Consider the following 26,409-nt stretch of genomic DNA (forward strand, 5'->3'; position numbering starts at 1 on the left):
TCGTCGTCTCTCGTGTTGTTGAAAAGAGTGATCAAGGAGGTAAAAAATCAGAAAAGAGTATTTATTACATCAATGGACGTACAAGTTCATATACCCAAGCAACTCAACTACTTAAAGGAAAGGGTATTGATCTGGACCACAAGCGATTTTTAATTCTTCAGGTGTAGATGAATGTTTTTAATAGAACCATATTGTAAGCTAGACACAGGTCTAATATTGCAGACATGTCTAGGGTGAAGTTGAATCTATCGCGCTGATGAAGCCAAAAGCAATGAACGAACACGAAGACGGTTTGCTTGAGTATCTTGAAGACATTATCGAAACGTCTCATTACAAGCAAGCTATTGATGACTCTAGCAAGATTCTTGAAGAGTGCTCACAGGAGCGAGAAGAGAAACTGCAAAGACTCAAAATTATTCAGGGAGAAAAAGAAACTCTTGAAGTAAGACACCATTTATTTAATTATGACTATGATGATATAATATTAAAGCTCTGCACTTTCCAAAATTAAAACTGTCTACATTTCTTTAATTTAGGATAAGAAACAGGATGCGTTGGAATATATTCAAACCGAAAACATGATTGCGTTTTACAAGAACCAAATCTACCAACACGCTATTCTTAATGATGAGCAGGATATTTCCAATCTAACTACCCAGCTTGTAAGATGCATCATTAATTTGTCGAGTTTTGTGCGCATCAAGTTTTGATTTACATGATTATGTTGTATAGGGTGAAACAAAGGAGCAAGTGGAACAGGAAAAAACCGCTTTTTCAACCCTTACTATAGAGGCCGAGTCTCTTGAAAAAACCTACAAAAAGCGTCAACAAGGCTGCAAGGTATGCGAATAATTCAAATGCCTGCACATTAGTGCGAAAGGAAGATTGATGGTTGTCTCATTACATTTTATTAGGAACTTGAGGAACAAGCCAAGTCTGCCAAGAACGATCTGCAAAAGTTTGACAGAGCCGAGATTGAGTTGAAAGAAAAAGAAAGACATTTGAACCAAAAACGCAAAAAACTATCCAAATCTCTTGAGCAGGTGTGTTGGATTTTAATGTTTTGCTAATCTCTAGTGTTATTGCCAAAGCTTCAACTTGGCTAGTGCATTCATTCTGATTCAACTGTAATTATGATTATGTTAAATAGGATACGTTTAAGCAAACAGAGAATAGTACGTGGGTTGGTAATTTTCAACACGATTTAGACAAGGCGCACAAAGAGGCAGAAAGTTTAAATTGTCAACTGCAAGAAGAGTCGGCGAGTTTAGAGTCAATTCGTCAGAGTCTTCAAGGTAAAAGCACTAGCATAATACTTGCTCAGTAGTTTAAACACTTTTGGATCACTAATTTGAATTGTATTGCCACACTAGGCAAGACTGATGGGTTTCAAAAACAAATTGAAGCACTGCAGCTGCAACTTGTTCCATGGAATGAAAAGATTGATGCTGCCCAAGCAGAGCTGGGGGTTTCTACTTCAGAACTATCAATTGTCAAGGAAAAACTCAATGAGCGTCAGCATGCCATTGAATCTGCAACTGCAGCTGTTACCAGCTATGAACAATCCTTGGAAGTTAAAGATCAGGAAATGATACGCATTAAGCAAGAATTACATTCTGAGAAAATCGCGCTTGCCAAAACCGAATCTGCATTACAGACAACAAAAGACGACCAAACCAATGCCAATTTAAAAGTGGCTGCAGCCCGACAGAAATGCAATGATACGCGTGCAGCTCTTCAGTCTGCCGAATCTCGCAACAGCATTCACAAAAGCCTTATGCGTGAAAGTGAATGTGGTAACATTCCTGGAATTTGTGGTCGTTTAGGCGATCTTGGTGTAATTGATGACAAGTACGATATTGCCATTACAACTGCATGTGGCGCACTTGATTCTATTATTGTAGAAACTGTAGAAGCCGGTCAAAAGTGTATTGAACATCTCAAGCGCTACAGTTTGGGCAAGGCAACTTTTATTTGTCTAGACAAGCTTCGCAATTGGGATATGTCTCCGATTGCTACACCTGAAAATGTGCCTCGTTTGTTTGATTTGGTAAAACCAAAAGAAAAACGATTTGCACCTGCTTTTTACCAGGTACTTTCGGATACTTTGGTTGCAACCAATTTAGAGCATGCAAATCGTATTGCATATGGCAAAAAACGGTTCCGTACTGTTACTCTTGATGGTCAACTTGTAGAAAAATCTGGCGCCATGACTGGTGGAGGTTCACGTCCTCAGCGCGGTGGTATGTCGTCTAAATATGCATTGGTTGATTCAAAAGAAGTTTCACCGACCAAGCTGATTGAGTTTGAGAAGATATACAATGACGCCGAAATTGCACTGAGAGAAATCATACTGAAAATTCAGAAATTGGAAGCTCGGCAGCATGAACAAACCAAAACTATTCAAGACCTTACCATCCAGCTTTCTAAGCTTGATATTGATGTGCAGTCTATTCAGATTCAACTTCAGGATGCAAAGTCACATTTGGAAACTACCCAGTAAGTTGATTACTTTAATCTAGTGATATTCAAAACAATGTAAACTAGTGCTTTTCTAAATACTGCTGATCACTAAAACATAACATAGAAACCTGCACGGCCCCAGCACCAAAGATATTGAGCGTGCATCTACCTTGGAAACTGCCACTAAACACTTGCAATCCAAGCTTGAAACATATCAGCAGTCTGCTGCTGTATTCGAGCAGAAAAGACTAGCTCTTCAAGAAGAAATTTTGGATATTGGAGGAATTAAACTTCGCAGCCAAAAAGCAAAAGTAGAGAGTATCAGTGACCAAATTGAAGCAGTGTCTTGCAAAATCACAAAACTTCAAGCAGAAAAAGGATCGCGAGAGGCTTCCATTAGAAAGCTTGATAAAAGTATTGCCAAAAATGAGATTGAGATTTCAGAGATAGATGGAGAAATCAACGAGACAAAGGAAATTTTTCAGAAACAAATGAATGCTGCTCAAGCTGTCAAATTGCGTATTCAAGAGGCTCAAAAGGTAAATACATGATTAGTCATATATTTTATGCTTTGACTATATACAATACAAGCATGTGTAAAACTAAAATTGGGTTTGTCATGTACAGCATTTAAATGACTCGGTGATTGAACTTGAAGAGATGACACTGGCTCGGGACGAAGTCATTTCTAGATTAAATAGTAGTCGTAGCAACCAGGTTAATTTCTTTTGTATTGCTTTTCAAAACTATTGTTGGATTGTTACTGACTCTGCATGCACAACTGTCATTACGTAGGTGGAACTCAAAGCGAAATTGACCGAGCTAGCGCAAACATTGACGGTTAAGCAGCGAAATTTTAAATCTGTCAAAGAAAGTTTGGAAAAGTTGTCGTTGCAGCTTACAGGGTAACACCATTGTTTGATTTTAACTCTTGCATGCTAGATTGATGCGACTATATAGCTAATTATGCTTGATGCAGTTTTGAAAATGAGGAGGATATTGAAGAGTTGCCAAAATATTCTTCAAAAGAGATTGCGAATCTTGACGTTGAGCATGCCAAAGCCGAGACGGCGAGGCTTGAAGGTGTGCTACACTTTGTTTAATTTTATATTTATTGAAATAGCTCATGATTTATTGACCATTGATACAGCCAAACTGAAAAAAATGATGCCCAAACTTGGGGTTTTGAACGAATACCGTGTCAAAATGGAGTTGTATATGAGCCGCACAAACGATCTTGATGCAATTACTGCCAAGCGTGATGCAATCAAACAAGCATATGACGACCTGCGTAAGCGAAGGCTTGAGGAATTTATGGCTGGCTTTACTATTATCTCACAAAAACTGAAAGAGATGTACCAGGTAAATATATTATGTTTTGGATATATAGCTTGCACCGAAATTCGAGTCTTATGATTTTTATCCTAGATGATTACCATGGGTGGAAATGCCGAGCTCGAGCTTGTTGACAGCTTGGATCCGTTTTCAGAAGGTGTAATTTTTAGTGTCATGCCGCCTAAAAAAAGCTGGAAAAATATTGCAAACCTTTCTGGTGGTGAAAAGGCAAGTTGACTGCCTCTATATTAGTATTTCAATAGCTTGAACGTGAATTACTGTATACACGGTCTGACTTGCAATTTAAAACTGAATACTGCCATACTAACTTTTTGAATCTGCGTGGTTGGAATATAGACTCTTAGCTCTCTTGCATTGGTGTTTGCACTTCATCATTTTAAACCTACTCCATTATATGTCATGGACGAAATTGATGCTGCTTTGGATTTTCGAAACGTTTCCATTGTTGCAAACTATATCAAGCAGCGTACAAAAAATGCCCAGTTTATCATTATTAGTTTGCGTAACAATATGTTTGAGCTTGCTGATCGATTAGTTGGTGTTTACAAGGTAATATTAAATATTTTGAATATCCGGCATACTCGTTTAAATAACCAAGTGTTGTATTTTAGACAAACGATGGCTCAAAAAGCGTTACAATTGATCCTCGGCGTATTGCAATGGAAACTGCTGCACATTGACAATAAATCTATTTTCCATTGAGAAAAGACAGTTTGAAAATATTTTTGGCAAGAATTGATTAGTTTGCAAGATCTAGTCAATAGCATACAAAACTGACCGAATTTTTCCTGGTGATTGACATGTACAATCACTGTTTTTTGAACTAGATTACGAGCGTATCTGGGATTATAAAACACAGCATGATTTGATTAACAACATCAGAACTCAATATCTGGTGATTGTATAATGTATGAATATGAAAGAAAGGATTATAAACATTAATGATGAACTTGTTTATTGAATGTTTAACAAGATATTACAACAGATATTTAGCCATCATCTGAATCATTACAAGATGAATTCAAAAGTACATTTTACGTGAATACGATTGTAATGTGTGGGTTTGTCAATGTATAATAAATACATTCAAACATTAATCTATAATCGACGATTGAATTTTGTTATACAGCATCGAATAGTGCAAACCCCTACTTGTATCATCAAGCCATTTCAATTGCATCGCCTTGCTACACTTCCCGCTCGACTCCTCTCTACTAAAATGACGACCGCTTCCAAGGATATTGGTTGGGAATCCTATGATCCTGAACAGGTAAAACTAAAAATGCATTCATCTAACTATAATCTACTAATATCAAATATGACATGGATTGCAATCATGAGTAGATCAGACTCATGAGTGAACAGTGCATTGTGGTAGATCGAAATGATGTTCCTATTCGAGGAGGATCAAAAAAAGAATGCAAGTTGTATGATGGGAAGCAGTGTGATGGTTTGACAACAATACTAACCATATAATATAAAGGCCATTTGATGGAGAACATTGACAATGGACTGCTGCATAGAGCATTCAGTGTGTTTATTTTTAGTGAGGATGGAAGACTGTTGCTCCAGCAGAGAGCTGATGAGAAGATTACCTTTCCAGGATACTTCACCAACACTTGTTGCTCTCATCCACTAATGATACAGGACGAGATGGAAGAGGAGCAGCAGATGGGTGCTCGCAGGGCTGCTCAGAGAAAACTCATGCATGAGATGGGCATTGAACCCCATCAGGTTCCTCTAGATAAAATCCACTTTCTCACTCGCATTCACTACCTTGCACCCTCGGATGGCCTGTGGGGTGAGCATGAGATCGACTACATCTTTATTTTCCAAGGCCCTGTAACCGTCAATGCCAATCCCAATGAAGTCAAATCCTTCCGATATGTCACTAAAGATGAGCTGAAAACAATGTTTGAAACGGCTGCCGACACTGGCATTCAGATCACTCCTTGGTTTAAACTTATTGTCGAGACTTTTCTATATAAATGGTGGGATAATCTCGACAAGCTGTCTGCCATGAAGGATGCTGCCACCATTCATCGACTGTAGATTTGCTGCTTGCATTGGATTCACCATTTGATTGTACGCATTCGTGTATTTCAAGTTTTGGTCCGACTTTGCGGATGTTTTAATTTTATTCTACAACAAAATGAATGTCTGTTTTCCTATATAGTCTTAAATAATACGTGATCGTAGTTGAATAGAACTGCTTTCAGTTATCCAGCCTCATTGATTGAATCCTGTTGCTCGACTCTCTATTCGATATATTTGATGAATCTTTCTTGCTACGAGAATAAGCACTGGCGTGTGCAGAGTTTCCATTGTTCAAATTATCATGCTGGTGTACATGTTTAGATACTCTACCTCCGCTCTTGACAGTGGTTTTGGCACCACTCTTGATGGCAGCCTGTAGACTAGATCGACCAAAATGCGGCGATACAGTCAGCCTTTTACTCATCTCCGCATACTTGGTCGTGATTGGCAAAAATGCATCTCCAAACCGTCTAAACTTGGCATCATCAACTCCATGCACATTCAAAAGCCCGCTGATCGTATCTGGCATCTTTTCCGCCATTGACTTTAACACTGCATCCACAAACACGGTCGAGGGCATCACTCCCAATCTGCCCACCAATTCATTACGCTTTTGAATCAATTCTTGAAAACATTGGTCACGAAGAGTTTGGATTTCTTGTGAGATGGCTGATGCTTTTTTAGGCTTACTTTTAGATGGTGTGTTGGCAGTTGGTTCAAAATCCACATCAATCGACTCTTCTTGAAACAAATCTGCCATAATGTCCATATCGTCATATATGTTTTCATCATGTTGCTCCATGCTAGTTTTTTTGGATGTAGCAGCGTTTCGTTTAGATACAGCTGCTGTAGAATGAGTTGGCTTGGTATTGGATTTTTTTGATATTGAAAGGTCTTGCTTTTGCATATGTGTTTTTTGTGTTTTCATATTGTCGGCTTCGTCTATAAATGCAAAATTGAGTTTTTGACGTCCGTTAAGCACCAAATTCGCTTGTCGTCCCAACTACAAAGTGAATCAAATAGATTAGCAAAAGGCTAGAAATAAAACAGCTCAAATACTGAATACACCCTATAGCAATCACCTTGACATAGCCACTTGAAAACCCACTAGCATTAAACTCGCACCGCTCTACCAGCACATCTCTTGATACTAGGAAATGAAATAGTCGTTCTACCGTGGTGCGAGTATACATTCTGCCCACGCCATAGCCCTCAATCTGATCATGCATCATACTCATAATCTTTGCTTGCTTTGACCCACGAAAAATATCCACACAGTGGTTAATTGTAATTTTCTGGTTCTGAATCGCTTGAACAATCTTGATGATACTTTTAGTTATTTCTGTGATATCTTTCACAGTAGCACCGCCCTCTCTTTGGCAATTATCACACGTCTGTCTACATTGGGACTTGTCAAACCGCTCACCAAAATACGCTAATACCTGCTGTCTTCGACAATCTACCAAATTTTCACAGTAGGAAATTATTTGTCGAAGGTTATTTCGCTGACGTTCCTTTTGTTCATAATTGCCTTCGCCATTCTCAATCAAGAAATCAATGGTAGATTTATCCTTGTATGCATAGTACAAGATACACATGGAATCTTTTCCATCCCGGCCAGCACGTCCTGTTTCTTGGTAGTATCCTTCAAGACTTTGTGGAATGGAGTAGTGGATAACAAATCGTACATCTCCTTTATCAATCCCCATTCCAAAAGCAATTGTAGCAACAATGATATGGACACTGTTGGTTGCCCAAGCTGTTTGAATACGGCTTCGATCCTCCTTATCCAACCCAGCATGGTAAAACGCAGCCTTGATTCCCAACTTGCATAATTTCGCCGATGTGGCTTCGCAAGCCTTTCGTGATGAGCAATAGATAATCCCTGATGCATTTGGATAAAACGTTTTAATAAACGCCGTAATGTCTGCGTCCAACCCTTTATCTTTTTTTCGAACATCATATCGCAAATTAGATCGATTGAAAGATTGTTGAAATTTCGCACACTGTGGGATATTGAGAACTTTGATGATATCCATCTTAACTTTGTCATTGGCTGTGGCCGTGAGAGCAATAATGGGTACAGTTGGATATTGTACTCGCAGCGTCGAAAGCTCTTTATAGTCTGGACGAAAATCGTGTCCCCACTGGCTCACACAATGCGCTTCATCGACAACAAATCGAGCAAGACGACCACGTCGAAACAAATCGTTTAAAGCCGTCTTGAACTGCCCCGATCGCATCACAAGTTCAGGTGTAACGTATATCATTTTAGGTGGTAGTGGCTCTTTGCGTAATTCGTCGTATGCCCATCGTTTATCTTCTGCACTCATATCTGAACTGATGGCTATTGCAAGAATGTTGAGTTGTACTAAACGGGAAACTTGATCTTGAATAAGCGACAACAGGGGTGATATAACTACTGTCAAGCCTGTGGTTTTCCCTGTTGTGCAGCATGCTGGAAGCTGATAGCAAAGACTCTTTCCACCACCTGTTGGCATTAGAATAAAACAGTCAATGCTATTAAGCGTGGCATTAATGGATTCAAGTTGATTTTGGCGGAAATCTGTAAGATGAAATACTTCTTGAAGAACTTTAAATACTTGCTTTGTCCATGGAAAGGTCTGGCGAGTGTCGTAAATTGTGTTTGGGATTTTTGATGACAAAGCAACCGTTGAGATTGATGGATCGGGCATTTGAATAGCAGGTTGATGGGCTGATGAATTCATGGTTGAAAAGGCTGACCCTATCCCACCACCATTTAAATTTGATAGCGCCGTAGATTGAACATCCACACTCGTCAAATCTATGTGTGCGGGCATATATGGCTGTGATACGGCAGTATAGTCTGCTGCTGACATGCTCACCACCGAGGTATTAGACATGAGTATATTTTTGACCAGATTGGATTCCATTCGACCATAATTACCAACGACGCCCATTGATTGACTGGCGTTATTGATACCGTGCCTTTTACTATAGTCTTTCTCGGCCTGCACTCGACTGATTTCGTATATGCCATCATCAGTGAAATCAGAGTACATTTCGTGATCAAATGCGTCTGCTATAGCAGAACTTACAGACGAACTCGATAGACGTTGAATTGCTTCAATATTAGAATTTGATTGAGCTTGTAAAGGGATATATAATGAAGTCGACTGATTTGCTGTAGTAGATGCATGTTCTGTAAATCCAGGCAATGATTGATTCTGTAGTATACTTGTAACAGGATTGATATCAGACTCGGGTATTCCTAACGCGGCATTTAACGCATCTAGTTTTGTTTTAATTTCAGCTCTGTCCAGTGATGAAAACCAAATAAATATTAATTATTTTAACAATAATGGTAGCCTATTCAACATCAAAATAATATATTACCTTGTTATAATCAACTTTTCTATGTCAGTGATATTATTCGATCCAGCGTCAGGCAAGATTGCATTGGCATGTTGCATTATCAACATGTCACATAGTTGGATTGATACTTGACTGTAATTTGCATACGTGGCAGCTTTAAGAGTGTGTAGATCACTCACTGGTAACTAATTAACCATCAAGATAAATTAAATGTATTTTAAGTCAATGAATATTGAGATACCAGACAGTTGAAATTAGGTTTCATTCTATCGTCAACTCACCATCATGTATGGATTTCTGGAATTAATAGGTACTGAGGTTGTTGAGTGAGAAGCTGTGGCCGATCCAGAAGACGGAAGCATGCATTGGGTTATATTTTTAGTGACACTATCAGCAGGTTGCGCGTGTGGAGGTCTTGCAGATTCTAATATGCTTTGACAAGCCAATTCATCCTTGAGATTCACAGTGAATACAACATCATTAAAACATGAACAAAGACAGCACAATACCGTGCATATTCATCGATAAAGCAATCAACATACCAGATCATTTACATCAAATTCGTCTTCAAATAGATCATAATCAAAGTTGTCCAAGATCATTTCATTCGTAACTTTCATTCTTGGTTTGTCGTTTAGCTCCGTATTTGCTTTACCTATTTTATCTGTTTTATCGCCAAGTGTACCCACTACTACAGATGCGTTAGCCGAGGACTTGGATGCGTTTTGAGCAATGTTTATTGGCGGTTTAGTATTTCCTTTGTTGATGGTTGAAGCAAAAGTCTCAATAGTATCAATGCAAGTGGGAGGATCAGAAGTAGTCTGTAGTTGAATGGGTGGGTATTGAATCACGGACGAATCCGAGTTGCTCAATGACCGTGATCGTTTGAATGGTTCGATTTTTGTCAATGGATAGGCAGTTTTATCTAAACAATATCCAAACAGAATGTATCAGTCAGACCACATTACCGTGCCAGTACAACAATACACATTAATAACAAGTAAACATCAGTTTGTATTAAATGTACCTTTTGTTAGATTGACTAGATGGGATGTAGTGTCTGCACTGACAGTAAGATCTAAAGTTTCATTAAGAATCCGTTTTAATGGCAACTTTCCTGGAGATTCGATTTCCAATTGATTTCCAATGGCATGTACAACAGTAGTCGATGATAAAGACGGAAGTAGTGGAACACAGTCTAATGGCTGAGCAGTCGATACACTATTGGAGTCTTGAATATCAGGTTTGGATCTAGGGTCGAGTTTCGTATGAGAAGCCATGTAATCATTCGTGATGTCCATACAATCATCAATCATTGAACTCGTAGTTGTTGATGATATCGGCTGAGCAATAGCACAAGTGTTCTATTTATCAAGGTTTATGAATATATAAATTCATTACGATGTGATATAGACATTAATGTTAATAAGTTTGGATAAAAACCATGCAACGTTAGAATCGGACAACTATAAAGTGCAAGGCAACATACAGCACGCTGAGTTGGTTTGAAAGTAGATATGTTAAAATCATTGCTTTTTAAAGGAATACGATTGTATGAAGAAGGAATACAAGCAGGTTTGAATCTAGGCTTAAAACATGTAGATTGCTGGGCAGTATCGGTAGATGCAGTGACGGACAGCAGCTGTTTTGGCTGTAATTCCAAATTATTGGCAACTGGCTGATGCATGAATTCGCCAATCAAAACAACCCAAAAATTTGGCATTTTGTAACTGTTTAAACCACGTGATTTATCCTGTCAGACTCTGCTCAACAGTGAGCATTTGGTCAATCCAAAACACTGCTGTTGATAGTAGATTCGAGTGTGGTTGGTGTCATCATGAGGTTTCAACAGGCAATGCAATTGGAAAAACATCGGGCTGTTTTGGACGACCGGAGAGAAGAACAGGACAAGCTGTTTGTGCCTACTAGAGAAGACATTCATCAAATCTACTCGCTCAACAAGGTATTGATTACTCTGAATGCAAGCACGAATAATAACTGACTGGCTATTATATATTTAATCAGGCATGGCATGATCCACAGACTCTGTCACTACTACGCATTCTCAGTCTAGTCAAGGATAAAGTTCATCAGAGAGTAGCCGTTACTACTGTAGCTGGATCTACTAATAGTCTTACAGTCCCAGCCACTGACAATGCAACTCCTGCTTCAGCAAGTCATCATTATCATCATCGACCCGCAGCTACATTCTCAATTCATTCGTCTCCTCATAGTGTTGCCAGTCAAAATGGAATGCCACATTCGCTCACAGCTAACGACAATAGAGATGAGAGCGGGAGGAAACCCCAAAGGAAATAAATTGTCAGCAACCATCAATGTGTGTTTGAACAAGTACTTGCATAAAATTGATTCAACCGCACTTTGTGTGTGGTTGAGTTGGGCTGCTGTTCTTTGCAAATATCGGTATATTGTTGATATGAATGCTAGATCGTCCATCGATCGTGTTTCTTGTACCACGATAACAATCTGACCTATTGACACGGACAGTTTCCTAAACGATCTACTGTTTCTCTCGATTAAATATAGGATAATGTCATCCTTGATCTTGTTCTGATGCAAGAGTATTGGTGTTTCCCTATATTAGTCTGTATATTAACCTAAAACGATCGTGCAGTTTCAGAGAATTCATGTTTTTAAATGCTGCAACAATCTGATGCCATCAAAATGTTCTCAATATGAGAAACTGGGCCATAAAATATAAATAAATATTATCGTCCCGTTTTCATTCCTTTTGTTTTTGGCTGCAGATGTATTCACGTAAATATAATACCACCTCGCAGTCGTTGCTTTAGAATAAACAATCAACTATTCACTCCAGTTTCCTATTACGCATTACTTGTTCAATAAGCAAATCGTTTGTCATACGATGCAAACCATAATGTGTACTGAGATTGTCTTGATATAACCATACATTGTGAAACCATCAGATTCACAACAATTCATATATTGAGTTTTTAAATTCGTATCAACTCATCTTTGCTGTATTCTAATCTCGAACACGTTTGCAAACTAATTCAAGACAATACAGTTCAGTAAATACGGCGAGAATCTGCTGTTTATGCAATCTATTTAACGATCCATTTTACGTGAATGCCTTTGTAAGCACTCATAATAATCAGACATCTTATAAGCTGAAATACCAACAAAACGTTCTAAAGTGCTTTTCACCTCGCAAATACTCTCGAGCGGATTCATTAAAAATCATCATCAGTTGTGCCCTCAATTTTGAATCGATAAACAGGAGATGAATCCAGCCGTATCTTCTACTAATGCTACCATCAGCAGTCGTGTAGCTCAATTGCAGACCCGGCCTGATTGCATTCGCAACATTTGCATTCTAGCACATGTGGATCATGGTAGCTCATGCATGCTTCTTGCTATAAAGTGATTTCATCTCTTCTACTGTCATTGACGACAATGTATATCAATAGGCAAGACAACACTTTCTGATGGGTTGTTGTCATCCAATGGCATCATCAGTTCAAAGCTGTCAGGTAAAGTAAGGTATTTGGACTCTCGACCCGATGAGCAGGAACGAGGCATTACAATGAAGTCCAGCGGTGTTTCACTGCTTTTTAATGTCATGCAGCGAGTAAAGTGTCCGTCTGGAAATGCAAATGAGTTTGGTATGCACTACTGCAATCTTGTCAAGTATTATCTGGATTTCATTGTTATAGGCAGCAAAACAGTCGATTTTCCAAAACTAATTCTAATCGAATCTCTTGCGATTGACCAACTAATTAGAAACCAAGACAAATGAGTATCTCATTAATCTGATCGATTCGCCCGGTCATGTCGATTTCTCTTCGGAAGTATCAACAGCATCTCGATTGTGCGATGGAGGTCTTGTTCTTGTGGATGTCGTTGAAGGTGTTTGCACTCAGGTATTAAAGCTCGATGTATTTTTGCAATCTATACTCGGTTTAGTAACTCGAGTACAATTATTTATCAATGTTTAGACACATACAGTACTTCGCCAGGCATGGACCGATAAAGTCAAGCCCATCCTTGTTCTTAACAAAATTGACCGTCTTATAACAGAGCTTAAAATGACACCATCGGAAGCATATACTCAACTCAACCAAATTCTTGAACAAGTGAATGCTGTTCTTGGAAGCTTTTACTCTGAAGCGCTGATGAAGGATGCTACAAAGAAATACGAGGCAAAAGTAGCTTTGGGAGATAATTTCGATATAGATGTTGGTATTGATGATGCTACATGTGATACCGATCAAGTGGATGCTCCAGATATGGATGATTCAGATATCTATTTTTCTCCAGAAAAGGGAAATGTAATTTTTGCAAGTTCCCTTGACGGTTGGGCCTTTCGGTAAGTTCCCAGTATTGATTATATATGTTTTACTCAAACTATAACAGCCATACACTCTTGCAATCTTAGTGTAAGCCAGTTTGCTCAAATGTACGCGGCTAAACTCGGAGTCAAGGAATCCATGCTGAACAAAGTCATTTGGGGCGACTTTTATTTGGATTCAAAAGCCAAAAAAGTGATTGGCAGAAAGAAACTTTGTGGCAGATTGTTGAAACCACTGTTTGTTCAGTTTGTTTTGGATAATATCTGGGCTGTATACCACGCCGTCATTATAAGCCAGTAAGTATCACAACTTGTGAGATAACTGCACAGATGAATTGCGTCTTGTTATATCAATTTCTGACTTTGAAAATGCGCTTATTGTTGTAATCATAATGTTGGATGACACAGTGATCGTGAAAAAATCGAAAAGATTGTCAAGACCATCAATGTCACGATTCTTCCACGCGATCTCAGATCCAAGGATTTAAAGGCTCTTGCTCAAAATATTATGACACAGTGGCTGCCTTTATCTAAAGCTGTCCTGTTGGCTGTGGTTCAACATATCCCCTCTCCTGCAGTTGCACAGGCTGATCGCCTTCCACAGATTTTGTATCCAGATGATGCGACATCTGCAGCGGCTCACCTTCAAACAGATACACCATCAAGTGGCTTATCAACACCAATCCAAAAACTCACTACATCCATGGAACAGTTGCAGTTTGCTACAGATCGCGAGGTACTTGATAAAGCAGTTTATGCTTGTAATGCTTCCACAGACGCCCCAGTGGTAGTCTATATCAGCAAAATGTTTAGCGTTTCTCGAAATTCGCTACCTAAACTTGGAAAACAATCTTCAATAGACCCAGATACAATGTTGTTGCGCCGTCAAGAGATTATTCGAAAAAGTCGAGCATTAGATCGTGAAAAGGCCATTGCTGGCATAGATGATGCATCGCTTGGATTAAACAATACTATGGATAAGCCAACAATATTTCAACTAAACTCTAGCCATGCATCGTCTACAAATGACTCATTCAGCCACTTAGAGAACGATGAAGTACTTGTCGGGTTTGCACGAATCTACTCTGGAACAATCCGTGTGGGTCAAACCCTAAATGTTTTGGGGCCTAAATACAATCCACTATTCACTGATACAAACAACTCTGCGTACTATTCTACAGCAACTGTTGAACGTCTTTTCCTCATGATGGGTCGAGACTTTGAGGATTTAGATTGCGTTCCTGCTGGAAACGTGTTTGGAATTCTTGGTCTTCAAGACCATGTGCTCAAAAACGCAACAGTGAGCTCCACCTTAGCTTGTCCAAGTATGGCTGGTGTAAAAACAGACATAAAACCAATTGTAAGAGTGGCACTGGAACCAGTTGATCCTACACAGATGAAGCAGCTAGTACACGGATTAGATATGTTGAATCGTGCCGACCCATGTGTTGAAGTTATTCTTGAATCTACTGGCGAAAACGTGATTGTATGTGCTGGAGAGCTACATCTAGAGGTAAGTCAATATTGGCTATGGAGTATACCGTGTGGATTTATGTCGTGTGGGAATTTACAGATTTATTTGACTGCATTAGAGATGTTTAAGAGATTTGCGTGAGCGATTTTCACGGATCCAAATTCAGGCATCACCACCGATTGTACCATTTCGTGAAACACTTTCCATTTTTCCACGTATTGTGCAACAATCAGTCTCGATTCAGCCGGAAGATACTGTGCAAGCACCAAGCACATTATTCAATACTGAGTCGTCAATGCCGTTACCCATTGGCACAGTAATGCAAGAAACCAAAAATAAGATGTGCGGACTAAAGTTGCGTGCAGTGCCATTACCGCCTATTGTACGCGACTTTCTTGCTAAATCAGTCGGGAGAGTGCAGATTATTGATGCAATGAAAGACACACAAAAGCGTGGAGAGGCTCTGCAGGAATTTGAGTTGGAGTTGAAGGCTAGTATGGATCATGCTATCAAAGAAGGCGATGGTGTGGTTTCCAAGGTTGACTGGAATCAGATTCTTCAAGGGTGTGTATGCCAAATATTTTTTATGAAAAGCAATGCAAATCTGTACATTGTGATGCAATATGCTAACTGATTTTTAGAATCGTTTGCTTTGGACCCAAGGGTATTGGATCAAACATCTTGTCATGCACAGCTCAAACATACAGCATGAACAAGTACGTATTTATTTACTTTGCATATAATTTTTTTGATTTTTAGTATTATATATCTAATACTAGTCTCAATTGCAATGGTGTTTTAGGTGGAATCAAACATCTTTTAAAAAGGATTATGGAGAACTAAAACTAGATCAAACAGAAAGCACGCCTACTGAATGGACTTCCAAAAATGCTCGTACAGCCGAATTTGAAAACAGTTTTGTATCTGGATTTCAACTATCTGCTGCTTCAGGCCCACTCTGTGCCGAACCAATGAGTGGTGTTTGCTTTGTGATTGAGGATGTTCAATTTATGACTGCAAGCGAACAAGATGAAGGTATGACTTGGTGATGGTTGGATATAACTGCGTGACTGATGAATACATCTAATATGCCGACATTTGGTATTATAACGTGGACTACTGTAGTTACAAGACATGCTACTCTCCCTGGACAGATCTTAGCCATGATGCGCCAAGCAATGAAACAGTCATTTTTACAGTGGTCGCCAAGACTCATGCTAGCCATGTATTCGTGCAATCTTCAAACTCCGACAGACATCTTAGGCAAAGTGTACGGTGTCCTTAACCGTCGACATGGGCGTATCTTATCTGAGGATTTAAAGGAGGGCACACCGTTTTTTGAAATCATGTCGGATATGCCTGTTGTTGAAAGCTTTGGATTCACTGATGGTTGGTGAACGCGTTGTTTTGCTTTGTATGGATAATAGCCCTGTATAGAATAATGTGGTCAATCTAACATGAAAACTAACGGATTCTAGAGCTTCGAACAAGAACCTCGGGTGCAGCTAGTCCACAATTGATGTTTACAGGGTATGCTGTTTATATACTTTTTAATCTAGTAAACGCTTATTGACATATTGGGGTATATTTTGTTTAGATTCCAAGTACTGGATCAGGATCCATTTTGGGTGCCTACTACAGACGAAGAACTTGAAGATTTGGGCGAAAAAGCCGATCGTGATAATCTTGCCAAAAAGTATATGGATGCAGTTAGAAAACGCAAGGTATGTAGACCTGTGCAATTGTGAAATACATTGGATCCTGCTTCTACTGGACTGTGATGACTGATTTGTACTTTTTTGATACTTGTAGGGGATGTTTACAGAAAAGAAAGTGGTTGAGCATGCCGAAAAACAAAAGACTCTCAAAAACAAATAAATGTTTGGTTTGGGTTAGTTTATTTCAGGACTACACCAATATTGGACATGGATTATTGATGAAATGATAGATTGCAACCCAGTTTATATTAGACAATTTGATATATTATAAATAGATTGGTGATGGTACACATACTGGTGTTCCCATTTTGACTGTATTAGATATCCGTGCCAGCTTTATGGCATACTGTTTTTGGAATCTCGACACGATATGCAGCTTGCATTTCACAAGCAATTTTGTCTGCAACATCGTTGTTGCCAATGTCTCGGTTGGCTTCAATCATCAGATTGTATACCATGCGCAAAAGTCTTTTTTCTTTAGGAAATGCTTGTTGATACTCGCCAAAAAACCACTTGTTGGCACTTGAAATGTCACCAGAAACCACAATCGCTTGGAGATACGCAGTGTGCAGATCCTGCCATCGATTGCCTTGCTTGTCCAGTTGGAGTTGGGTAAGAGCTGCGTCAAACACTTGCTTTGCACCTTGCAGGTCTCCAGAAAACCCGTGAACATGCACAAGACGACCAACCATGACCGCATCAACACGAACACCTCGTCGCTTAGCATCGTCCATGTATTTGAGCGCGCTCGAGAGATCCTTGGACTGGACACACAACTTCAGCAACAGTGAATACAATGACTGTGCGGTAGATTGAGACGTCATATCCACATCGTTCATGACTCCGTGCTGCAGTATCGCATTGGCAAGCTTCAACCCCTTGGCCACATGTCCACTATGAGCATATACACCTAGCATTCCATTCAACAGTCTGACTGCCATGTCCCGTTCAACCTTGACTGCCATTAGCTTCTTTTTTTGTCTATCACTCACTGCAGTCAGCTGCCGAGACCGATGAACCAGATCTGACAGTTCATTCAAAGCACGCTGATAGATTCCTTCTGCATCTGTAACGCGAGCCAAGCGACCATATAGATCCATCACGCACAAATAGGTTTCTAGATCCGGTTGAGCTGCTACCTCTTGACTATCCATACGCTCCCAAATCTTGACACCCTCCATGAGCATCTGCAGATCCTTTTGATTATATGCATGCATGTTCAATACATCATTCCATGTAACAGTCGACACCTTGATATTATTATCCAGCATTTGATTAAACGCCCACATGGTATGCTCCATATCTCTCCACTTGTGGCTACAGCAATGAATATATGACATCCAAAAACTCTCGCTTGGCTTCATGTTTCGTTGTATCATGTATCCAACAATCTCGCCAATTGGCTCGCGGTTTACCACAGGATTGGCAAGCAGCAAATGAAACATGGCATGGTGGTCCTGATAAGTCAACTGATGGATGATATTGTTGACCCGAAGTCGTTCATAAACAGCAAGTGCTTCCAAAGGCATATGATTTTTAACAAAGTCTCGAAAAAGTTCCACCTTTTCCCAACCGGATAGTTTGGATAGTTTGTCTAGATTAAATCTGACGGGTGGTTTGGGAGTCTTTGGAAAGCTATGAGCTGGTTGGAACTGCCTTGGTTTAGAGATGGATGGCGAATCCATGTGTTGAATGGCAGAGGCTGGCTTGAGCTGACTTGATCGATCGGACAATACACCTCGAACAGCAAGTGTCATGACAAGAAAGGGTGTAGAAAAGGGTCGCATAGGAGAGCAACCCACTCTTGCAGTCTGTGATATCAGTCGTAGCATTTTTATCAGATTATTAGAATCGGTAGTTGAACGAATTCAGGTTGACTATCAGGAAAAAAACTTTGGTCAGCGCGACTACGACGATTGCTTGAAATGAGATTTTCAGCAAATGTGCTCGAGCAGACAATAAAGTATTTGCAATTCTTGTTATAAAGTTTTATTGCAAAATTCAATTTTGACAGACTGTCAATTCAGAATATAAATACTCAATCAGCACTTGATAGATTGGATTCTATCGCTGCGCTACAGTTATGAATTGCAAGTAAAACTTGCATTCCAATCGGTTTTGACTAAGCTTGCTGTATTAGATTGTATTAGATTGTATGTCCAATTTACTGTCATGTTCACACAAAATAAACAACTGGACAAGAACATCAAACCACATAATAAACAGCCAATCTTGCAACATGATTGATGTCATCAGATTTACTGCAAAGCATCGTGTCCTTTGAACTTGCTGACAAAGCTGACTGGTATTGTTGGTGGTGATTTGTCATGAAAGCAACAGCTGCATTCCTGAAATGTGCGATCGTTGTTTTGCCAAACTAGATCGCAAACGCATCTGATTCAAGATACAACAAACAAGTTTGCAGACTTGACAGTCGAACCCAATATCTAGATTGCAATGGATAAATCTGCGTTCAAACTTGACGACTGTACAACGTATGGTTGTACCAAAAAAGAATATTGGCTCAAAACTATAGTTTGATTGTGTGCATCATATGATGAATGTCGTGTTTATTGAATCGAGTGTCCATAAAAATCAATTCCCAATAGGACAACACAACGAATGTTTAACCATTGTCTATCAAAGTAAAATGACACCATTGCAAGACAGATACAATGTTCCATTTACGTGAATACGGCTGTAATAAACGGCTTTCCATCCAACTAGATAAACTAACCGAATCAGCAAGTGGACCATCATTTTACAACCATAATGACTCTGGTTCTACGAATAAAGCCATTCCAAGTGTTTAAAACAACTGACAAGGCGTCAGTCAACTTGGAATCCAACAACTGTGAAATGGACACAATAACTTACTATTGGAACACTGAAAACTACATTAACCAGTAGGAATAAAAACAGCCGCATTGAAACTACTTTATTATTCAGCTACTCAAACACTTTCGCCGTGTATATCACTGATTCAATCACCGATTTTAAATATTGTCAGAGAAACTCGAGTTATAGTCATGAATTAGTTGCAAGAAACCAGTCTACGTGTTTCCACACAATTGGGATCGAATACTACTTTGTTGGATCACCAAGACAGCTTATACAGCCTCAATTTCTACAACTTGTAAACAGTATATCTGGTTGGCATTTGTACTGCCCACAGTTTGATTGTTACCACATCTGGAAAGAATAACATCTTGGACCCAGTTAAAGTATAATGCCCAAACCAAATGTTTTTCCATATCATCAAGCATGCAAACAAGAATTTCAACTTCTTTGCGGATATCAGCAATGATGGATTTCCAGTAAAGTAGTGTCGTATGGGTTTGGCCAAACTCCATGTTATGTAGAGTGTGCGTGAGAGTGTCTGGAATGGATGGAGTGAGCATGTGTGGAATATGTGCGTCTGATATCGTGGCATTGAATTGGAGTTGAAGAAACTCTCTCATTCTAGTTTTCAATTTAATGACAGATTTGATGACAAGTTTGATAATAAGTTACTACTGGCACGATCCAATGAAACAACTCATCAGTAGTACGCATCTTTCAAAAGTAGCCTCAAAACTCACCTTGGAGATACAGTGCCAAGCTGTTTGGATTTAAGCTCGGTCGACCAATCAATTTGTCCAAAATGCCACGGAGAGTTTAATATGGATGAATCTGATTCCAAACCTTCATGTCGGGAACTTATTCGATTGTCTGTTCCATTGTATGTCCATGTTAATAGATTCAAAAACAGCGACAGAATTGCAACAATCACCACAACCAATGCAACAGTTGGATTCACAGCCAAGTTGCAGCCAGATCCATTTGGACCCAAACTGCTGTCAGGATTCGAGTGACCACTTGTTTGATTTTCACCAACTGAAGAATCGGCACCATCAAATTCCAGTGCAATGGCAGAATTGCCTGTGCGTTTTGCATTCTCTTTTCGAATCTCATCCTTTAAAACCAATACAATATCTGTACATGTTTCCTGCAGTCCTTTCATGGCATTGCTCTTGATCACACTTTTCATGATTGTCCCCTTTGTGAAATTCACCGCGATGGTTATAATCAATCTACATGTATCTTTAGTCACCCACGATATGCAATATCTAATCACTGGGTTGAAGCAGTCACTGAATGGGACTTGAGGAGCATGTGTTTTCAGTTCGACACAGTATGTTCTAATATTTGGTGATTAGAAAGCAAATCATACAATCTTGTTTTATGGAATAACAAATAGACATGTGCTTACATCCAGTCGGTCTGTTTGATGATTTTACTGGTTTCCTTTACATCAACTTCTTTGAATTTCAATAGCGGGTTGTTCATTGCCAAGACATATGATACTTCTCGTGTGGGTGTTGGTCCATGTTGCCACACCCCCTCTTTTCGATCTGTATACAACAGGCATTAGTAAACATGGATATGCATAGCCAAAGTATAAAAGCCGCGATATGGTTGATTGGAACGTACTAGATGCACCACGCCTGATATCAAGTGCCTGCCATATTGGCACTGATTTTTCTTTAAAAAGAAGGTCAAACAGTTTTTTTGATGGAATAGGAAGCACCACGTCAACTTCCTTTTTTTCCAGATGGTCAGTACATCCGCAAGGCACTTCAGTGAGTGGGGCACTAACACACTCTGGAAGAGCATATTCCAATCTGGTAGACAAGCGACATGATTAGAATTTTAAACAGTATCCATCACATATTCAGTATTCATACTCACAAACTAGAGTCAACATCAGGCTCAGTCCCTTTGAAATCCGTTGCGGAACTTCCTTGGCTAGCTTCCAGTATACCTTTTTTGTTTGTATCTCTCGATAGCTCCTTTTCGCGATCTGATTGGCCACGAAGGTTAGACATGATTTGAATGTACAGGTTTTGTGCCGAGATTGGTGTGCAAGACTTTGTGTTGTTCCAAGCCGCCAAAATATTATTGAATGCTCGATCGCACTTGCCATATGTTTTCAAATTAAACTAACAATTCAAGCATTAGTGTCACCTGAAAATCAGCAATTGACAACCCCACTTACTGTTCCATCAGTGGTAGCTAGATGAATTGAGCCTTGAAGGGGTCCTTGTTTTTTACTGACTGCAGTCACATCTTTGAGCCGAATCACAAACTAAACCCACAGACAGTATTCCATCAGCAAATATGTGTTCAAAACTTATCAAGCTTGCGCTACAACTCACCAAATTCACGAATCCAAAAATATTGGAATGAAAGCATAACCGTAATGGAGTGATGAATAAACGACCTTGAATCGCAATATCCTTTTGAAAAAATATCGATATGGCTACATTGGCCAATCAGTACCAAGTAAATAGCCACACATGTATCACTGGACATCAATAAATACAATCCATTACCATCTAGTAAATACTCGGTATTTGGAACAGACTTGAAATGATGGTGTAATTCTTGATTCTTTTTTGCCATCCATGGATCCGAATACTCAATCATGGAACTACAACCACCAACTATTAGTATCCGCCAAATCCAACCACGATCAATATCGGTTATATCAAAAATAATGGTTTGTCATACTCTGACTTGGATGCAGACCCATCTTGCATTGAAATAAGCTCAGTATCAGCACACTGCGGAAAAGACCCATCAGTCTCCAACTCGGAAGCCTCGATTTCAAAACTTTCGTCTTCAGATGACGCAGTTGCAGTGGTTTGATTAATTGTTATGCTTTCGCGAGGTTTTTGTGTTTTGAGCTGATGGAGTGTTTCGCCTCCATCACTCTCATCTTCACTACTGGGCTCAAACGGTTCTATGTTGGTGACGTCTATCGGGATAGACGCAGCTCCATTTGCCAATGCAACTGATTTTGCACTGTTGATTGCTGTTATCCATTGGTTCATATCTTGCTCGGTCTCAGCTTGCAAAACAAATGTGGATCTAGGTAGTCAGTTCAGGCTGGGTTGGTTAATATATTAAATAACGATACAATAATATACAAATGCATACTTTGAAGAGGTCTCCACTTCAAAACAGAAACGACGATCTTCCAACTTGGAAACTCGAACATTGCACAGTGCAACACTCAAGGCAGTGGTTGCCATTAGTTTCCCTTTGTGTTTTCCACTTGTGGCGACAATACTGTATGATATCATGGCATCCTTGAGTGAAAAATACCGTCGGGTCCATACTGATCCACCCGAATTAGATTTTCTAAACAAATATCCCTCGCGCTCCACTACGACTAGAGGGCGGGATTTTGACAGAGATTGCCGATTTGGTAGTTTGGAATGGTCAGTGGATTCTTTTAGACGTGGTTTTGCCGACTCGATTGCAAACTATCGCGGTTGAAACTGGCTGTTAGATTGATGCACAAGCATATGGATCTGATGTTGGACCATGTGTGGCTTACCTCTTCAAACTCATTCTTGACGGTTTCGAGTCGTTTGATGGTATCGCTACTCATTGCTCGTGCCTATTTAGCCGAGTCAGCCATCAGAATGACAGTTTAAATGCTAATCTAATACACTTACATTATCGAGTTTTTGGCGCAAATCTTGGGAAGCAACTTCAATTCCGTGGAATAAATCCCATCCTGCTTCAAAATAGTCTGTGTGGACTTTGATCAATGCCATCAAAATATCCGGAATATGTATATCCAGCTTATACTTTAGCATGATGATTTTTGATACGTAGCTGATGGATGCTTTTATAAAGGGTTTTCTGGCTTCGTACAAAATAAATGCATCCTAAATACATCCAGTCAATAGGCAAGTATTGGTGATGTGTATGCAACTGTATCCAAAAACTACCTCTAAAAGCGCACTTGACTCTTTTGATTTGGGCAATGCAGCATACTTGATGGTTGCAGCCTCGAATTTCTCGACACTTTTTTCATAATCCAGCCTTGCTTCCTGGATTGATCGATTGATCAGCTTTATAGTGTGATTTACAAACGCCATGCAAAATATACTGTCAAGCGTACCTTGATATTTTTGATATCCTTGAACAATACATTTTGAATGGTGTTGATTACACCCTCATGCATTCCCTCGAGCTGCGTGTTTAGTTGTAATGATTAGCTTCATGCTTGTGTACATTCAACCCCATTTATCCAACTAAGCACTTGAAAAAGAATATACTGACTGCGTGCCATTTTAAGACGTAGATGGTGGATATTGATCATGGACTCGGACACAGTTCGAATATTTTCGGTATTTCCTAGATACACGCCATTTGAGTTTCAGGCAATAGTAAACAGACCAGTAAATACATGAATCAAATTTTGAGAACCAAAATGATATGTATGCAACAATGCACCTAAAAGGCTTATGTATTTGTTGGACGACACTCGACGCGAAACAGCCAAGCCAATGTCGTTGGTTTCTAATGTCAGTCAAATATACAGCATCAACCATTCAGTAGCCATTTTTGTCAATAAACCGCATTCAATAGGTCATCATTATATACCAATGATAAAGACATACTTGTGAGAGATTCAGTGTAGATACGGCAGATTTTGGAGATATTAACCAACCATTTTTCCAGTTCATCGAGTTCATCAGCAAACAGACGAACAGAAGATCTAAAAAGCGGCGAGTCTTTAAGAGCGTGTTCAAATGAAATGTTCAGCGCTATTCCAGGTGCGTGAGTGACAGACTTGAGCGATGTTTCCAGCATGATGTGCGAATAGTGAAACCTACAGAATGCAACGTCGAAACCAAATTCCACAAAAACGACCATGAATTTACACGTGACCACAGTGGTGACAAACCGAATATCCGTTTGCTGCCAACAGCCAAAAAAGTATCCAAAAGTGCAAACATCAACAGGATTGGAAAGCCATTACCGGAATAACTGAGAGTTACTGATACAAGGGGAAGCAATAAAATACAAATATACACACACAATTATTGTTTGCCTGTCATGCTACAGAGGAAATCAACAAAAACTGCTGCGACTACCAACCATCAATCACCTCAATGCGAATCTACTCGCACGACAGCAAAACTGCAATTACCTGTTGCTTGCAGTTACACTGAGCCTGTATGGGATCTATTTGCATACATATCTGCCGAAACGTACTCTTTTCTGCTCTGTATTGTTGCTGATTTTCAACGACATTCTACTGACTCTGCCAGCGATTGCATCCACGATGACAAGATTGCTGCAATGCTGCGAGATATCGCCCGTATGTTACCCATCCAAACAGTTTTTTGCAAGATTTTAGAATCTTGGGCTGATTCTTGTGATTTTGTTGAAACTCCCGATTGCTCCCAACGGTCCAAAAGCTGCACGATTGCAGCAGAATGCAAGGATGCAGCCAACAAATCTTGGAAAAAGGGAATTCGCCAAAATGCACTTATTGGATGGTCCCAGGTAATTGTGTACAGCCATCCATTTAAAATCTAGTGGATAAACACCAATATATTGAATGCCTTGAATGTCAAGCTAATGATCATGCTGTAGGGACTTCGATTTGCTGGCACTCATCGTCATGATTGCTCTAAACCGGAGATAGCAGGGATCTTGTATGCCAACAGATCGCTTGTTTTTTTTAGTGCCAAACTCTACGAGCACGCCTATCTGGATATCCGTCGTGCACTCATGTGCGGCTACCCAACTGATTCTATGCACAAGCTGCTTCGACGTAAAGCACTTTGTATCAAGCATTTAGGCACACAGTCTGGTTATGAAGATGCAGAATTGGTTTTATACGAAGCATTGGATGCTAGCAGACGAGTTAAAAATATCGAGTTTCAGCAGACAATTATAAAAGATTTGCAGAATTTGGCACTACAAAGCGCATCTAAAAACGACTCGACAACAGCTGAAGTTTCCAGCAACTTTGTTTTGCTGCCATGCTCAACTGAAACCACTGCTATTAGCCAAACTCCGTCGACGGGAAAGCCTACAACGAAACAGGACTTTGACCCAACAACTCAGGACAAACAATCAAACGGAAACATGCGTTCAGCTGATGCTTGTTTGCTCCACAAAAACGAAACTGGAGAACTTGAAAGCTTAATGGACACGGCTACCAAAGAGATTTTGCCAAGCATTAAACCACCTGAAATTAAACCCTTTGTTCATCCAAAAATTGAAGTTGCCTATTTGAATGGTGATCGTAGTGTGATTGCATCGCAGGATATCAAAGCAGGTGAGGTTCTGCTGGTTGAAGCACCCATTGCCTGGGTTGTGTCTCGTACTTGTCGTGGAGAATACTGTGCATTTTGTTTTCGTCGTGCAAGTGTTCATGGAATATAGTATGTTTGATATGCCATTGGAATGATGGTTGATCAAAAACCAGTATGCTGAATCTCAAAATCTGATGATGAATGTATTTGATTCGAGGGTTGATAGTTGTCCCGATTGTGCATTTGATGAGCCATATTGTTCTGAGATGTGTCGTTCCAAGATGCAGTCACTTCATGCTAAAGAATGTGGTAATCGCAGCGTCCAACAAATGGACGATCACACTTTGCTTGCACTTCGACTTTCCCGCATTGTCTGCGAGTCCAGATCAACTCCGAACCTCTGCACCATGAATTTTTGGCCCACGATTCAACAACGCATCACGACAAAAACCAAAGCGCCTGGATTTACTCAGTCTGGTGTGTATATGGATGACATTGAAGCGTTGAAGTATCTGGCATCGAATATCACAAAAATTGACAAGGTGGATGTGCTAATGGCCT

The 26,409-nt window shown here is 39.7% G+C and overlaps 7 protein-coding genes across 7 annotated transcripts; 4 read left to right on the top strand and 3 right to left on the bottom strand.

Moving 5' to 3' along the window:
* The first annotated feature begins 3,506 nt into the window (after positions 1–3,506).
* On the top strand, positions 3,507–4,520 carry BATDEDRAFT_36902 (uncharacterized protein). Its single transcript, XM_006678543.1, has 5 exons — positions 3,507–3,546; positions 3,614–3,825; positions 3,892–4,026; positions 4,156–4,368; positions 4,431–4,520. The coding sequence occupies exons 2-5, from the start codon at positions 3,628–3,630 to the stop codon at positions 4,497–4,499; spliced, it is 615 nt and encodes a 204-aa protein (XP_006678606.1). The 5' UTR covers positions 3,507–3,546; positions 3,614–3,627; the 3' UTR covers positions 4,500–4,520.
* A 404-nt stretch (positions 4,521–4,924) lies between these two features.
* BATDEDRAFT_87989 (isopentenyl-diphosphate delta-isomerase IDI1) lies at positions 4,925–6,578 on the top strand. Its single transcript, XM_006678586.1, has 3 exons — positions 4,925–5,089; positions 5,164–5,239; positions 5,303–6,578. Exons 1-3 carry the CDS (start codon positions 5,039–5,041, stop codon positions 5,869–5,871), a joined length of 696 nt encoding a protein of 231 aa, XP_006678649.1. The 5' UTR covers positions 4,925–5,038; the 3' UTR covers positions 5,872–6,578.
* Positions 6,579–6,830: 252 nt separating this feature from the next.
* On the bottom strand, positions 6,831–8,552 carry BATDEDRAFT_10941 (uncharacterized protein; the record flags this gene model as incomplete). Its single annotated transcript, XM_006678257.1, has 1 exon — positions 6,831–8,552. One exon carries the CDS (start codon positions 8,550–8,552, stop codon positions 6,831–6,833), a length of 1,722 nt encoding a protein of 573 aa, XP_006678320.1.
* A 2,498-nt stretch (positions 8,553–11,050) lies between these two features.
* On the top strand, positions 11,051–11,532 carry BATDEDRAFT_88361 (uncharacterized protein; the record flags this gene model as incomplete). Its single annotated transcript, XM_006678587.1, has 2 exons — positions 11,051–11,176; positions 11,239–11,532. The coding sequence occupies 2 exons, from the start codon at positions 11,051–11,053 to the stop codon at positions 11,530–11,532; spliced, it is 420 nt and encodes a 139-aa protein (XP_006678650.1).
* A 946-nt stretch (positions 11,533–12,478) lies between these two features.
* On the top strand, positions 12,479–16,898 carry BATDEDRAFT_24442 (GTPase RIA1; the record flags this gene model as incomplete). Its single annotated transcript, XM_006678391.1, has 13 exons — positions 12,479–12,590; positions 12,666–12,860; positions 12,979–13,118; positions 13,194–13,564; positions 13,634–13,843; positions 13,955–15,059; positions 15,139–15,584; positions 15,662–15,736; positions 15,823–16,055; positions 16,146–16,409; positions 16,499–16,550; positions 16,618–16,744; positions 16,833–16,898. The coding sequence occupies 13 exons, from the start codon at positions 12,479–12,481 to the stop codon at positions 16,896–16,898; spliced, it is 3,396 nt and encodes a 1,131-aa protein (XP_006678454.1).
* A 157-nt stretch (positions 16,899–17,055) lies between these two features.
* On the bottom strand, positions 17,056–18,495 carry BATDEDRAFT_24443 (uncharacterized protein; the record flags this gene model as incomplete). The annotated part of the gene is made up of 1 exon (XM_006678392.1): positions 17,056–18,495. One exon carries the CDS (start codon positions 18,493–18,495, stop codon positions 17,056–17,058), a length of 1,440 nt encoding a protein of 479 aa, XP_006678455.1.
* A 1,353-nt stretch (positions 18,496–19,848) lies between these two features.
* Positions 19,849–24,391, bottom strand: BATDEDRAFT_87991 (uncharacterized protein; the record flags this gene model as incomplete). The annotated part of the gene is made up of 15 exons (XM_006678684.1): positions 19,849–20,200; positions 20,320–20,919; positions 20,991–21,132; positions 21,212–21,402; positions 21,470–21,720; positions 21,937–22,040; positions 22,114–22,211; positions 22,292–22,651; positions 22,721–23,049; positions 23,124–23,186; positions 23,245–23,460; positions 23,524–23,714; positions 23,858–23,932; positions 24,032–24,097; positions 24,199–24,391. The coding sequence occupies 15 exons, from the start codon at positions 24,389–24,391 to the stop codon at positions 19,849–19,851; spliced, it is 3,231 nt and encodes a 1,076-aa protein (XP_006678747.1).
* Positions 24,392–26,409: the final 2,018 nt, after the last annotated feature.

This window comes from Batrachochytrium dendrobatidis, assembly GCF_000203795.2.
Source record: "Batrachochytrium dendrobatidis JAM81 unplaced genomic scaffold BATDEscaffold_5, whole genome shotgun sequence".
In the NCBI taxonomy this organism is placed as follows: Eukaryota; Fungi; Chytridiomycota; class Chytridiomycetes; order Rhizophydiales; genus Batrachochytrium; species Batrachochytrium dendrobatidis.